The 17,500-nt window shown below is 43.4% G+C and overlaps 1 protein-coding gene across 2 annotated transcripts in view; it reads left to right on the top strand.

The window, feature by feature from the left end:
- Positions 1-17,500, top strand: part of khdrbs3 (KH domain containing, RNA binding, signal transduction associated 3) — a 123,135-nt gene that overhangs the window by 54,984 nt on the left and 50,651 nt on the right. For both annotated transcript variants that reach the window (XM_058408774.1, XM_058408772.1), the window contains exon 2: positions 10,334-10,452. In XM_058408774.1, the coding sequence (XP_058264757.1) occupies positions 10,334-10,452 (119 nt within the window). The remainder of the gene's footprint in view (positions 1-10,333; positions 10,453-17,500) is intronic.

Genomic DNA, 17,500 nt, shown 5'->3' with positions numbered 1-17,500 from the left:
AAAGAGGTTTGAAGATGAATTGAGGTCAGAAAAGCAACTTCTTTGAAAGAAAGTCCAAACCTAAACCTCCACTGAGCTTCAGAGACATGACCTGGACACTGACCAATGTTTTGCTACATGCTAACTGAGTGAGCTTTTATGCAGAAACTCCACTTAGACATCAGCAGGCATCATTCCATAATTGTTGCCATGGTTACATCTCAGATTGTGTGAGCCAGTTCTGCTCTTGTTTTAAATATTTTAAAATATTTCTGCACTCTGTATGGGTTCAGTCTGTGTGTTATTAATGTTTGTAAATGCATTCATTGGTGTAGTAAACTCCCCCACAACCACCACCACCACTAACCCCACCACCACCACCAACACCATCCCCACCAGCACCATCACAACCACTACTACTATCAACAGCGCCACCACCATCACCACTATTACCACCACCATCACCCCCACAACCACCATCACCACCACTATTACCACCACCATCCCCCCCACAACCTCCTCCACCACCACTCTTCCCACCTCCCTCTCCCCCACACCCCCCACCACCACCACGACTCCCACCCCCATCACCCCCACAACCTCCATCACCACCACTATTACCACCACCATCACCCCCACAACCACCATCACCACCACTATTACCACCACCATCACCCCCACAACCTCCATCACCACCACTATTACCACCACCATCACCCCCACAACCTCCATCACCACCACTATTACCACCACCATCACCCCCACAACCTCCATCACCACCACTATTACCACCACCATCAACCCCACAACCTCCATCACCACCACTATTACCACCACCCTCACCCCACAACCTCCATCACCACCACTATTACCACCACCATCACCCCCACAACCTCCATCACCACCACTATTACCACCACCATCACCAGCGCCACCACCATCACCCCTACAACCACCATCACCACCACTATTACCACCACCATCACCCCCACAACCACCATCACCACCACTATTACCACCACCATCACCCCCAGAACCTCCATCACCACCACTATTACCACCACCATCACCCCCACAACCTCCATCACCACCACTATTACCACCACCATCACCCCCACAACCACCATCACCACCACTATTACCACCACCATCACCAGCGCCACCACCATCACCCCCACCACCACCATCCCCACCACTATTACCAACACCATCACCCCCACAACCTCCATCACCACCACTATTACCACCACCATCACCCCCACAACCTCCATCACCACCACTATTACCACCACCATCACCCCCACAACCTCCATCACCACCACTATTACCACCACCATCACCCCCACAACCTCCATCACCACCACTATTACCACCACCATCAACCCCACAACCTCCATCACCACCACTATTACCACCACCATCACCCCCACAACCTCCATCACCACCACTATTACCACCACCATCACCCCCACAACCTCCATCACCACCACTATTACCACCACCATCACCCCCACAACCTCCATCACCACCACTATTACCACCACCATCAACCCCACAACCTCCATCACCACCACTATTACCACCACCATCACCCCCACAACCTCCATCACCACCACTATTACCACCACCATCACCCCCACAACCTCCATCACCACCACTATTACCACCACCATCACCAGCGCCACCACCATCACCCCTACAACCACCATCACCACCACTATTACCACCACCATCACCCCCACAACCACCATCACCACCACTATTACCACCACCATCACCCCCACAACCTCCATCACCACCACTATTACCACCACCATCACCAGCGACACCACCATCACCCCCACAACCACCATCACCACCACTATTACCACCACCATCACCCCCACAACCACCATCACCACCACTATTACCACCACCATCACCAGCGCCACCACCATCACCCCCACAACCACCATCACCACCACTATTACCACCACCATCACCCCCACAACCTCCATCACCACCACTATTACCACCACCATCACCCCCACAACCTCCATCACCACCACTATTACCACCACCATCACCAGCGCCACCACCATCACCCCCACAACCACCATCACCACCACTATTACCACCACCATCACCCCCACAACCTCCATCACCACCACTATTACCACCACCATCACCCCCACAACCACCATCACCACCACTATTACCACCACCATCACCCCCACCATCACCACCACCATCACCCCCACAACCACCATCACCACCACTATTACCAACACCATCACCAGCGCCACCACCATCACCCCCACAACCTCCATCACCACCACTATTCCCACCACCATCACCCCCACAACCTCCATCACCACCACTATTACCACCACCATCACCCCCACAACCACCATCACCACCACTATTACCACCACCATCACCACCACCATCACCCCCACAACCACCATCACCACCACTATTACCACCACCATCACCCCCACCATCACCACCACCATCACCCCCACAACCACCATCACCACCACTATTACCAACACCATCACCAGCGCCACCACCATCACCCCCACAACCACCATCACCACCACTATTACCACCACCATCACCCCCACAAACACCATCACCACCATGACCACTATCACTCCCACAACCATTAGCAGCATCACCACCACAACCTCCATAAACATCAGCAGCACTCCCACAACCACCACTACCACCATAATAAGCACCAGCACAAACACCACTACCATTATCACCACCACCAGCATCACACCACCACAACACTATCACCATCTCCATCACCAGCAGCACCAACACAACTACCACCAACACAACCAGCACTGTCATCATCGTCCACACTGTATATTCCTAAACCCTGGCTAAATTCTTGTTTTAAATTCCAGAGTGTGACCTCTTTAAATAGCGGCTTGTCTCACACTATCACTGTGTCGTATTTCCCTCTCGCTACAATGCGCACTTACACGACGTTCAGTGTTTTTGTGCCTGACTCCATCTACCGAGCCGTTTTTTACATCCTAGTCTTCACCTGATATGAGGCTAAAGCACTGATTGGTTTTCTGTTGCTAAGCGACTAGTAACATTCTAACACCAGATTGTTTCACACTGTACACATTCAGCACTGCAATGTAAAGCTCTTGACCTGTATCTGTAGGATATTTGTGCTGCTGAGACGTGACTGGCTGGCTGGATGACTGCATGAATGCGTAGTTTATTCCTCTTAAAGAAATAAACAAGTAAATAACACCGATAACTGTTCACAATCGAGAGAAAACAAGATGTTTCTGCAATACCAAAAAATTTGATTTCATTTAAAACCAAGATTTTGGTTGCATTTTTACTTTCTTTTCTCTGGGTAAATGAAACATCTCGGAGTCTGTGTGATGGTCAGCTCATTCTTCTATAAAGTGAACAACATTCTTTTCATGTTTCATACTTTTCCTTTCTCTCCACACGTTTTTCTAAGTAGAAGTAGAAGAATAATAATAAGAAGAGCAATGTCAGGTACAGGAAATAATGATTCTTCTACTAGAGTAAAAAGAAAGAAAGAAAGAAAGAAAGAAAGAAAGAAAGGGAGAGGGGAGCGGGGAGGGAGGAATGAAGATTTCACTTCAATTATTACTAAAGCGTTTGTGAAAAATAAAAAAATAAGAAAAAAAGAAAATAAAAGTGTCTTTAGCCTTTTGAAATATTAAACCATTTTTATCTTTTTTTCTTTTAATTTTGAGAAGTTCTTAAAAAGTACTCAGATTAAAGAGCAGTACTTGACTTTATATCACTCAACTGAATGAGGAAATAATTCATGAAGCTTGGAATATAAGTGCGATATATTTCATTCAGCTTGGCTGGAAAATGAGGCATTGTTCAGTTAATGACAGCTCTTTTATTATCCATGGAAAGAAGAACAATAACGCATTAAAATGGTCGTAATTTCATTTCGGACTGTAAGCGAGAGATGAAATGGACCTGGCATCACCAAGAGACACTGAATCCATCGGAGATTCCCATCTGACCACGCTCTGGAAACCAAGCTAATGTCTAAAAGCTTGAGATAAAAAACAACACTGGCTTTGGAATATTCTGGAACAGGAAGTAGAAAGTGGGAATCTGCTGTCAGGTACTGTAGAGGAGAAGGATACCAGTGCAGATCTTTATATTGAGTAAAGTGCAGACAGGAAACCAAACGCAGCCAAAACCAGAACCAAATCTTAAAGGACATGAGGAACAAACATCCAGACTAGAAATCAGACAATAACACAGTGTCATTGAGGGCGTTTTCACACCTGGTTCATTTAGAGCATTTGTTTCAGAACCTGGTGTGTTTTATTCTCTGATTGGTTCATTTAGACATTTATGATCTCAGCAGTCATGTTCAGACCAGCAACAAAATAATCAGGCTGAGAACTTCTGAACAAAACCACCTGAACAAGACCATCTGAACAAAATCTCTTGAATGAAGCCTCCTAAACAAGACCTCCTGAACTAGACCAACTGTAGAAGACCTCTTAAACTAGACCACCTGAACTTGACCATCTGAATGAGACCTCCTGAACATGACCACCTGAACAAGACTTCCTGAACTAGACCACCTGAACAAGACCTCCTGAACAAGACCACCTGGACAAGACCATCTAAACAAGACCACTTGAACGAGACCTCCTAAACTTGTCCTCCAGAAAGAGACCTCCTGAATGAGGCCTCCTGACCTTAGAACACCTTGGTTTCCCCAGAACCCCATCATTCTATATAGAACCACAAGAAAGAAAGAAAGAAAGATGTAGCAGTAACTCTTCAATTTTTCTGCATCTGGAGGACCTGATAGTATCAGCGCTGGTTTCTCAGCAGAGAGAGCCCTTTCAGAGCTGTTTTTATCGGATCTTCATAGTGCTTAACCTGCAATCTGCCCCTTGGACTAGATGAAGCTATTCTGTAAAAAGAGAAGGAACCTTTAAAGGTTCTGTGTACAACCCTGCAATGAAAGTCTTTCCTTTCAGAAAGGTTGTAGAAAGCAGGCTGGTTAGAAAGCTGTTCTTTACGCCAAGTACCCCGGAGCTGCTGGGACACATTGACGTGGTCTTTTGGTCTGAGAGAGACCTTTTTCAAACTGAAAATCATGTTCCTTTTGGCGTCCTCTCAGTGCGTCTTGTTTCGGCGAACCTGTTCTTGGCAGGTTACGTGAAGCGCTCCAATCAGGTTCCTCTTTCCTCCGGCTCTCTCAGGAGCGGGAAGTGAAATTAGAGGAGTTAATGGACCATCTCACCCCAACCCCCCTTCCACCACCTCCACCTCCTCCTCCTTCTCTCTGTCCAAACTACAATCCCTTACATCTGAACAGCTTTATGAATTATGAATAAACTCTCCAGTCCAAATCCTAGAGCCCTCTTCTTCCCTTAAGTGATGTTATCGGACGCTGGCACACACCCGCAGGACAGAATTCCCTGCGGCTTTCCGACGTGTCTCTGCGTGTGTTTCCGAGCTGTAAATACGCCTTTAATGTGTTGTGACTACAGGACAGTAATGTGGCTCTGCTACAATCCCATCAAACGTGAGCTCTGGTGGCTGAGCTACGCCTCCAACACAGATGTTTACGAGTCGGCTAATAGTTAGCATCAGGATCGCTGCAGGATGGAGATTCAGTGTGCTAGCTGAGAAGACTGTAAACACACTGGAGGCTTACGCACCACTTCAGCAGATGTCTTCATAGACATTCATCACTCTTTAATGGGGGTTTATTAGATTTTGCTTCCCTCTGGATTTATTTCCATTAACACTCGTTCTTTGGAGAATGTGTGTGGATTTTTCTATCAGCTGCAAAAGACAGAACCGTGTCGATTTGATCGTTTGAAGGATTGTTGAATTTCTTTTTGTTCAAGGTGTTTAGTTTATACAGTACAGTGGTTGAGAGGTAAAACAAAATAACAAATCAGAAAACAAGTCCGACAAACCAGAAAAGGTAGGTATAGCTTGTGAATGGAATTCTTCCCTCTGATTGGACGAGACATCGGTCACTCAGGACCTACAGGAAGTCCAGCAGTAGCTGCAGCAGTAGAAAGTGGATTGGTGTGTGTATGAACACAGCTCTGCTCTTATAGCGCTCCTTACATCCTTTAATCTGGAATAGTTTGGTCTTCCACACATACCTGGTGTGTGTTTAGAGATCGCAAACTAATCTTTACGCCATGATACACTATCAGTATATCCAACATCACACCATATGAACGTCCTTCATCACAGCAGGGCTGAATGAACTCCAGTTTCTTATAAAGATATATGTTTCTTATTTTCTAAAAAAGAAAAACAGTTTAAAGTGAAGGCAGAACTCCACACATGTACAAGAAATAAAGTTAGATACACAATTTCCTACTTCCTGTATCTCCTGAGTGACAGATGTCTCGTCCAATCAGAGGGAAGAATTCCATTCACACACTTTACCTACCTTTTTCACTCTGTCTGAATTCTGCTTGTGTTTCTGGATTTGTTATTTTGTGATTGTTTTTTTTGCAGTTTTACTAATAAATACTTCTTACATGACTGTAAACCCTTGAGTAACAGAATCCCGGGTTCTGTAGGTTTCACACTGCTTATACTTTACCCAGAATCCCAGCCGAGTTATATAACTACACGTATGAAATCACACGTGAAATATGGTCCTCTATCCGTGGTTAAAAGCAAGGTTAAGAGTAATGAGAACCCGGGTTTAAAGAGGCGTGTCCCGAATGGCGATGCCCTCAACAATATAATATATGATATAATGCAGAATAAAACATGGTGTGCAGTTCTCAGGGGTTTCTTTTTGTGTGTTGATCAGAATCACTACAGACGTCTTCCAGCAAGATTACGTAACAGACACACGTCTGGAAATATAATCCCGTCCCATCAGTGCATTAGACTGGATTCTAGTACGGGAAAATTAGAGAGCGAGACACTTTCTGGAAATGCAGCTTTTATATCCAAGTTTTATTTTTTAGCATGAATCCCAAGAGAGCGCAGAACAATTAGTTTGAGTTGAGGAGTCAGTCCAGGCTGGAGTTAGTCGGCTTGTTCACGTTTGCTCTGATGAAACATCACATGGGTGTGAGGAATAAATCAAAATGATTTGAAGCACATTGTGACTTTTTCACCGTCTCTGTTCCACATTCTGGAAAGCTCTGGTGGAACAGCGAGGCATGGGGATGTTGGAGAGCGCTGTGTTCATGTACAGTAGGTCAGGAGCGGAGACGGGTGTTTGATTTCATCCCCGCTGGCGCAGGAATCGTTACACGAGCCGTCCTTCACTGCTGGAACCTGAAATGAGACGAGCAGCGAAGCGTGGAGCTGGGACACTCGCTTTAACTAGAACACAAAGACACAGAGACAGACAGAATGACAGAGAGAGAGAGAGAGAGAGAGAGAGAGAGAGAGGAACAACTGCATCTTTTATCTATCAGGAATAGCACATGGTTTTGAGAAAATGCTCAATGCTCAAGTTCAAGTAGAGATGTTTCAAAGATCAGTGCAGAATCAAGGACACAACTTTGACCTTCAGAACATCTCTCTCTCTCTCTCTCTCTCTCTCTCTCTGATGTCTGAGTGCTGATTAAGAGCTGGAGATTAGCAGGAAGCTTTGTTTAGCAAGCACTTGGCTAACGTAAGCACCAAGCTGACCACCAACCATGAGTTTTATGTTCTCCCAAACTTCTCACATTTCAAATCTCATAGGATTTATAGACTTTTGCTACACAAAGCATAAATTCTCCAATAGCTAGCAAGAGTTAATGAAGGCTAAAGTGCTAATTCTCGAACATGAGCTATGTAACCAAATAAACAATATTAGCCAATAATAGGAAAATTTGAGCAACTTAGTAAACATAAACACGAACATAATTATCATCTGAGGTTTGATTCACTTCATGATTCACTTGATTCGTTTTCCTCGCCGCCTGAGCGAACGGTTTGATAAATCATGCACGATGCCTCAGTTTTGCGTCCCGTGTCCCAGAATAACGTAGACGTTAAAATCTTGTAAGCTTCCATGTGTTTCAGTTCACAGCCTTTTATTAATAAGCTTTTCCATATTTAAATTGTTTATCAGCAGTTCATTAAGTCTTCATGAGGTGTTATTTTTTTTTCCACCAGAAGTGTTGGAAGTGTTAGACCCGGTCCTTCTCCTATCATCTGCTAGAACTCCACTTCCTGCCTGCTCAGCATTCTTCCTCACTGGACCTTATTATTAGATCTTCACTGGAGATCAATATATAATATGGCATGCTTTCAATTGAAGCAGCGTGTTCTTGATTAGCTGAGTGAACGCACAGGCCGGGACTCGGGCTTTGTGTTTGCGTCAGGAGAAACATCACAGATCGATCTGGGGAACACAGAGTTCTGCTCTCAGGCTCTTGATTTTTCAGTTCAAAGTGCTGTAGATGATCAGGACTCTTACTTTGTCGTCGCTGTTGTCTGTTGAGATGATTGACAACTTCCTGGATATACAGGAAGTACATGAATACATTATTTGGCTTGAACAGATAATGTTCCAAATGGATATTAATGTAGATCTTAATCCTGCGAGAAAGTTTCAGCTCGACAGTAAAGTTCATACAGATGCCATGGGTAACAACATAAATGCTGCATGAGTGGGAGGAGTTACTTTTGTCATGTATTGTGATATAGATATAAAGTTTGAGAATGAGGCCACGCCCACTTTCTGTTTAAATCCAGATGTTCGGAGCATTAGAAGGATGCAGATATAGACAGAGTCACTGTGCATCAGATGCCAGACTACAGAGCAGGGATGAGGAAGTGATTTTGTCTCAATGGTACTAAAAAAGTTCCTGGTACTTTTATTTGATTCATTTCAGTTATATTTGTATAGCACTTTTAAAAATGCCACAAAGCAGCATTATAGAAGTATATTTTCCATTTATATTTAGCTCTAAAGAGTGAGTCAGATGTTACAGTGGTAAAAAAACCCTCCTGAGATGAAATGAGGAAGAAACCTGGACTCCAAAAGGAAACCATCCTCATCTGGGTGACACCAGAGAGTGTGATTATCAATTATTTCCATTCTTGTGTACTGTTTGGTCAAAAAGTGTGATTGTGTAACTAGAAAATTCATCGAGTTTTAAAATGACGTCTGTTCTGTTGATCACTGATGAAAAACATCGAACTGCTTCCATGGTTCACAGTTGATTCTTTGAGATGATTCTTTGAGATGATTCTTTAAGATGACTCTTTGAGTCGATTCTCTGAGTTGTATCTCTGGAATGACTCTCTGAGTTGACTCTTTGAGTTAATTTTTTGAGTTGTATCTCTGAGTTGGATTTCTGAAATGACTCTTTAAGTTGGCTCTCTGAGTTGGATTTCTGAAATGACTCTAAGTTGGCTCTCTGAGTTGGATTTCTGAAATGACTCTTTAAGTTGGCTCTCTGAGTTGGATTTCTGAAATGACTCTTTAAGTTGGCTCTCTGAGTTGGATTTCTGAAATGACTCTTTAAGTTGGCTCTCTGAGTTGGATTTCTGAAATGACTCTAAGTTGGCTCTCTGAGTTGGATTTCTGAAATGACTCTTTAAGTTGGCTCTCTGAGTTGGATTTCTGAAATGACTCTAAGTTGACTCTCTGAGTTGACCTTCTGAGTTAACTAGCATCAAGTAGCATGTTTATAAGGTAAGTGAGAACAGGAACTTGTTTCATTTGTCTACATTAAATGTAACAAAAACTGGATAAAAACTAGGATCCAGATCATCATTGTAATGGTTAACAAACTGCTGTGGATTAAGAGGAATAAATCCGCTCAGGACGTGCGCTTAAAGTGAATAACTGTAAGAGCATCTCCGTTGCATCGTACCACCTCGTGTAGACGATTACTACTGATCTAATGAGCGTTTCATCGTGTTGCAGTCGAACGTAAAGAGACAGATGGATGGATCAGAGAGACAGGACGTTCTGAAGCGGTGCAGTAATGCAGCAGTGGGGTTTGAGAGAAGGAGGAAGCTTGGAGACGACCCACGGCTCAGGTTTCCTCGACCTCTCGCTGACACACTCGTTCTGTCTCCGCTGCCAGAAATAACCCTGGGAGATACCTATCAGATGCAATTAGAAGCGCATCCAATTAAATTACAGCGTGACCGAGAGAGCTTATTTCACAGCTGAGCGAGCAGCTAAAACAGAGCCGGCGTGACTGACACCTGGCAAACGCACAGAGCCGTGCTTTCAGCTGGTCTCACGGCCAAACGCCCGCTGATCTACATCCATTGTCTGCTAATTGTGTCCGCAGACTTACTGTCTGATTTCCTGCTTCTGACTGATGAACTGACTCACTCTCCTGTCTCTGTCTCTCTCTATTTCTGTCCCTCTCCATTTCAGAGATTGAAAAGATTCAGAAAGGCGAGGAGAAGGAGGACGAGAAGTTCATCGATGTCGTCATAAACAAGAACATGAAACTGGGTCAGAAAGTGCTGATTCCCGTCAAACAGTTTCCCAAAGTGAGTACTACTTATCTATTTATGAGGTAAAGGAAATAAATAAATAAATAAATAAATAAATAAATAAATAAATATTCTATGGAGTGTGGAATTTTGATTATGCTTATTTTTAATTTTTAATTTTTAATTATTTTCATTTAATTTTATTTTATTTCATTAAAGTCACTACTGTTAGACCTGACTGACCTGAAGATGCTGGTGCTGATAATCTTGCTAATTTTGCTCATGCTAATTATTTTAGGTTAGCCAAGCAGTTTAAGGAATGTTATCATGTTATCAAGATCTTCTGGTTTATTCAGATCATTTAGTCTTCCAGGTGTTCTGGATCTTCTGTGAACGTTTTAGTGCAATGCTTTAAACTTTTCTACTAGTGATGTGGTGTTCATGAACAGGTCGGCTCTCTGAGTCAGCAATCGGAGTCATCCTTGGTCTGGATCTTTAATTCTTCTTGGGGTCAGCTCTAAGTCTCTGAGTTGATTCTTTGAGATGACTCTTTACGATGACTCTTTGAGTTGATTCTTTGAGTTGTATCTCTGAGTTGTATCTCTGAGATGAGTCTCTGAGTTGTATTTCTTAAATGACTCTTTGAGTTGACTTTCTAAGTTGGTTATCTGAGTTGTATCTCTAAAATGACTCCTTGAGTTTAATCTCTCACTTGTATTTTTGATTTTACTCTTTGAGTTGAGGGTTGGATCTCTGAGTTAGACCTTAGACCTATCTGAAATATCTCTTTGAGTGGACTTTGTGAGTTGACTCTGATTTGACTCTCTGAGTTGGATCTTTGAGTTGTATCGCTGAGATGAGTCTTTGAGTTGACTCTGATTCATGACTTGCCTCTTTGAGTTGTCTTTGACTCTTTGAGTCATATTTAATTTAGATAAACAGCCTTGTTTTATTCTATTGTTTTAGCTGTAAACATTGTCATTATTCTTATAAAATAACCTCATGAAAATATTTCCATGGAAACAACGTATGAGCTGACAGTCAGTGCTGAAAGAGTCAAATGATCTGACTCACTGAAAACAAACAGAATTCCCATCACTGCCTCTACAGTAATAAGAGCATTTCCATGATGTTAGTGAGTGTGTGTGTGTGTGTGTGAGAGAGAGAGAGAGAGTTTCTGGGAACATTCTGAAGATTCAAAACATTATTACACATGGCATTATTTCAGAACATTGTATGAATGTTATATTCGGAATGTTACAGGCTGGAATTTTTGAGAACTTTTGTGAGAACGTTTTTCTCTTATGGGGGCCTTTAGTGTGTATGTGTGTGTGTGTGTGTGTGTGTATTCCTGCAGTATTCCCATCAGCCCCAGCGTCTCATCTCATTTGGCGTCTCTGTGTTCTCCACATTGGCGCGTAATGAGATTCTTTGTTTGCTCGGGTCTCTAATCTGCACATGTTGTCAGAGCGGGAACAGGAGAGAACGCCAGAGCCCATAAACCAGTTTAAATATAAACACACAGAAATAACAGAATAAACGAAAAGAAAGAACAGGTGCGACTGTTCACCACGTGTCATTCTGTTTGAGCTTTACTACACTCACTTAACCAGTTAAACAGAGAGAGAGAGAGAGAGAGAGAGAGAGAGAGGCTGAGACACACACAGAGAGAGAGAGAGAGAGGCTGAGACACACAGAGAGAGAGAGAGAGAGAGAGAGAAGCTGAGACACACACAGAGAGAGAGAGAGAGAGAGAGAGAAGCTGAGACACACACAGAGAGAGAGAGAGAGAGAGAGAGAGAGAGAAGCTGAGACACACAGAGAGAGAGAGAGAGAGAGAGAGAGAGAGAGAGGCTGAGACACACAGAGAGAGAGAGAGAGAGAGGCTGAGACACACACAGAGAGAGAGAGAGAGAGAGAGAGAGAGAGAGAGAAGCTGAGACACACACACAGAGAGAGAGAGAGAGAGAGAGAGAGAGAGAGAGAGAGGCTGAGACACACACAGAGAGAGAGAGAGAGAGAGAGAGGCTGAGACACACACACAGAGAGAGAGAGAGAGAGAGAGAGAGAGGCTGAGACACACACAGAGAGAGAGAGAGAGAGAGAGAGAGAGAGAGAAGCTGAGACACACACAGAGAGAGAGAGAGAGAGAGAGAGAGAGAAGCTGAGACACACAGAGAGAGAGAGAGAGAGAGAGAGAGAGAGAGAGGGAGACACACAGAGAGAGAGAGAGAGAGAGAGAGAGAGAGAGAGAGAGAGAGAGAGAGAGAGAGAGAGAGAGAGAGAGAGAGAGAGAGAGAGAGAGAAGCTGAGACACACAGAGAGAGAGAGAGAGAGAGAGAGAGAGAGGCTGAGACACACACAGAGAGAGAGAGAGAGAGAGAGAGAGAGAGAGAGGCTGAGACACACACACAGAGAGAGAGAGAGAGAGAGAGAGAGAGAGAGAGAGGCAAGGTTCTTAATTGTAGGGTTATTGATCTTCATAATAATAATTTTTTTCCCAAAGGGTGTACAAACTTTTGCTCCATTCTACCATTCTCCTGGTGTATACAGGATGTGTTTTTGTGCATGAGATAGACTTGTTTGCTGCTCTGCCAGTTTATCTGAGAGTGGAAACTGAAGCTCGTGTGAGGATCTTCAGGAAGGGAAGGGAAGGGAAGGATAGGAAAAAGGGAAGGGAAAGAAAAGGAAGGGAAGAAAAGGCCCTCCCTGCTTCAGCTGCACTGTTTTATTGGTTTAGTGAATCGGATTTGTTTGAGCAGGATTGGAAATGAATGACACACTCAGGGTGCGATGGTTAATGAAGTGTGTATCTCACGTTTATTGACAACACATAAGAGTGACTTGAGAAAACAACATTCATCCCCTGGTTCCTCTGATCAGATCAGATCTGAACACATCGTCATCGTTCTGCTTTAAAGAACAAGCACGAGGTGGAAATAACAAAAACTCCGGGGATGAACACTGAACAAGGCAGATAAACTGACGCTGCTGTAATAAACACAATAAAGAGATAAACAATGATCAAATGACAATCAGAGATTTTCTGGTACCGTTCTCTCTCTGGTATGAAAGACGGAACAGAACAACAACAACAAATGAATGAGTTTTATCAAATCAGCAAATTGTTTTTACTTGTGTTTTTATTTGACTTTTGACTCTTACTGGATATTTTACAGCAAAGATGAATTTAGTTTTAATAAACTGTAAACTAGCTGATTTTGCAGTTACGTGTTAAGTCATACATGTTATTTAATTTAAGACAAGGATAAGTAAAACTACAGAGGGGAGGGGAAAGAGGTCAGTTACAAGCATCAGGAACCAAGAAAAAAATAAACAGGAAGCTGTGACCAAATATGGAATTTATAAAACAAGGAACAGGTGCAGCCAATCAGCAGAAAACTACGAAGAGGAGGGCAAAATTGGGAGAATGTGAGGAGCATGAAAAGGACCAGAGGGGAAAGAACCAGGATGGACATAACACTGTTCCACAAACACAAAGTGATAACGATAAAAAACACAAAAAGATCTAAACTGCTAATCATACAGCTGCAGCAAGCAATCTGAGATTATCTCTGGTCATCTCAGACCACATCAGGCTACTGTACATCAACATGACTGTCATATCCTACACCTTCTTATATCTCAGATTATCTCAGATTATCTTCAACTATTTCTTACCATCTGACTATCAAAGTAACTCAGATAGAGTGATTTATCTGAGGGCATTTCAAACAATCAAACAGAATGACTGGTCTCAGATGATATCAGATTATCTCAGATGGTCTGATGTAATATCAGAACATCTCAGACCATCTTGTATTATCTGAGGCTAAGTCAGACAATTTAGTTTCATCTCAGGCCAACTTAGACCATCTTGGACTAGCTCAGATTATCTCAGACTGTGTCGTACTATCTCAGGGTATTTCAGACCATCTCTGACCATCCAGGAGACATCCTAACACAGACAATTCCAAGACATCTTAGACCATCTTGGACCAAATCAGACTACCTCATACCATCTCTGACCGTCCAGGACTGACTCAGACAATCCCAAGACATTTTAGACCATCTCAGACAATCTGTGACCATCCAGGACTAACGCAGACAATCCCAAAACATCTCGGACCATCTCAGATCATCTCTAGCCATCCAAGACTAACTCAGACAATCTCAGGCCATTTTAAACCATCTTGGACTACCTCAGACGATCTCTGACCATCAAGGACTAGCTGAGACAATCTCAGGCTATCTTAAATATCAGGCTAGCTCAGATCATCCAGGATCGACTCAGACTATAGCTTCTGCTTCTCTATCCTCTCGGCTCCGAGCAGCACTAACGGAAGCTTGTCTTTTCCTCTGAGCTCATTCAGGCTCAGCATGGCTCCGTGTTGAGTGACGGTAAGCCTGTCAGTAAGCTAATCCGCTCTGGGCATTCACATCTCCACCTGTCCGCATCACCGTTAAATAAACGATGGTGTGACAGCTCCCGTAAACGAAGACGTCTTAGAGAACGAGGCTCGTAATGACCGGCCACTCGTGGTCAGCCCGAGCGATTTATCTTCAGCCGAGCAGGAAGACTAATCCGGCCAGATTCCTCTCCACATGATGCTGAAACAAATCCCCCTCCGCCTGCTAATACTCTCCGCCAGCCAGCCGTGGAAGACAAATTCAATTTGTGGTGTGTGACAGCGGGGGGGAGTGACGGAGTGATCCTGTTGCTCCCATGCGCCTGTTTTATATGAGCCACGATTCGGGGTCAGGAGGATCAAAAGCAGCCACTTTGGTTCCACATCTGACGACTCAATTCATCTTCAGAGAGCGCGGCGTCGTAGCCAGAGCTGAGGGGAACAACACTAAACCTAACTGAGAGGGATTCATTTACAAATCCTTCATTCATTTTAAATGACTGGAATGGCCTTACGCCGAGCGTACACGCCGAAAAAAAAAAAAAAAGCTCTGCCGGGGTTCTTTACCCCTCTAAACCATCTGAAAAGGAACCCTCAACAGTTCCACCTCTGCTTAGAATTCAACCAAGACATCATTGGTATCTAAAGTTTGCTTATTGGAATTATGATTTGTTTTATAAAACGTATATAGCGATACACTCCCTGTCCACTTTATTAGGAACACCTGCACCCCTTTAATCAGCCAATCATGTAGCAGCAGAAGAGTGTATAAAAACTCCTTCAGATACAGATCCAGAGCTTCGGTTAACATTCACATGAAACATCAGACTGAAGAAAACCTCTTTAACCATGTCATTATTGTTGGTATCAGATGAAATGGGTTGAGTTTTTCAGAGACTTTCTGAGATTCTCACATATCACACTCTTCTGTGTCACAAGGATGATGATGAGGAAGGAGATGAGGTTCTCTCCTGAGTCAGGTTCCTCTCAAGGTTTCTTCCTCATATCGTCTCAGGGAGTTTTTCCTCAACACTGTGATCTCTTGCTGGATCATTATGGATAAATATAAATTTTCATTTCCACTATATCATTTTTATATCCCTGTGAAGCTGCTTTGAAACAGCGCTATACAAATAAAATTAGATAGAACAATTCAGGAAGCAGGAACTAAAGGCTCTGTGCTGACAGGAAGTAACTCACATAATCGATCTACAAGTAAATGTATACTAGCTCTTCGTTACCTAAGCTTGTCTGATCTCTAACTGACTATTTCAATATGACTTTTTATGCTACAATTCCACCATCAGACTAGGAGGCGGAGTCTAAAGTAAACCTTAATAACTCTTAAGCAGTATTAGCAAAAAAATACGACCACTTAAGTTGTTTTTATATCAGTTTAATAAGAAATGTGAGAAATTGATAAAAATGTATTTGACTGGTTTTCTGTGGGAGCAAAAAAATGCAGATTTCAGACACCAGGCTTGTCCTGTCTGATCGACTTCATCTGGGCTCAAAGGGAAATTGTGTATATTTGTGAGTATTTCTATAAACGGGTCATTTAAGGCAGGCTGCACTTCCTCGCTGCTGCTCTCCCAGACGAAAATGAGGTTTATTAGATAGTTTTTTTGTCCTGTGTGATTGAGTTCCAGTGAGTTAGTGCTTTAAGAAGCTCATTAAGCGGCGCAGTCGCTGGACGACGGTTCTGTTTCCTCTCGCTTGTGGTTTGTCGTCTCTCCGGGATTCAGATGCTTGTTTTTGTAGAGTCCATCTGCCAAGCCCGCAGGATTTATACCAGGTTTCAGGGAACAAGTGGCCAAAATAAGTGGCAGGAATAAATATTTATGATAAGAGAAATCCGGCAGAGATCCAGAGGAACGGAGTGACAGGACCAGTGCTGTCGATTTTGTGGATTAGTTTTCAACATCAACAACAGAAGATAAATAAGCGAAGCTGTTCCTTTAAGACAGACTTCCTCGTCCCTGAACAAAGCTTTTGGTGTATGTCGGAAGAGAGCGATGCGATGATGTCATCACATCCACAGCACCATGACTTCCCTCAGACGCAACATCGGACACGCTGTGGGAATCAGGAGTAAAATAATCCGTGACTTTGCAGTTTGTTCACACTAATACACATTAATTAGTTAAAAAAGACTACAGACATCATACGGTTTTTATTGGTTTTTACATTTAATGTTGAGGAACATCCATAACATCATAACAGTCCTTCCTTCTCTTTCTTTGTTACTCAATTTACAGTCAGCTACACAAAACACAACTGCATAACTACAGACAAGTCATATAGAACGAGAAGAACAGAGAGAGTCATCTACAATCTGGTCTCATCCACTGTGTGTGTGTGTGTGGTGAAAAATTAAGCACCAGGAGTGCAACCCCCTTTTCTCAGCTGGCTAAGAGAGAGAGAGAGAGAGAGAGAGAGAGAGAGAGAGAGAGTGTGTCTGAGAGAGAGAGAGAGAGAGAGAGAGAGAGTGTGTGTGTGTCTGAGAGAGAGAGAGAGTGTGTGTGTGTGTGTGTGTGAGAGAGAGAGAGAGACAGAGAGAGAGAGAGAGAGAGAGAGAGAGAGAGAAGAGGCAGACTTGGAAGATTCTGGAGACAGGAAGACTCGGGTCATGTGACGCGTCTCTCCTGTTGGGACGCAGTGGGGACACACTCCTGCTCCACACACACAGACAGAAT

The sequence above is a fragment of the Hemibagrus wyckioides genome, linkage group LG14 (assembly GCF_019097595.1).
Source record: "Hemibagrus wyckioides isolate EC202008001 linkage group LG14, SWU_Hwy_1.0, whole genome shotgun sequence".
Taxonomy (NCBI): Eukaryota; Metazoa; Chordata; class Actinopteri; order Siluriformes; family Bagridae; genus Hemibagrus; species Hemibagrus wyckioides.
Note: the sequence above shows the minus strand (reverse complement) of the source record. Positions and strands in the feature narration are given on the sequence as shown.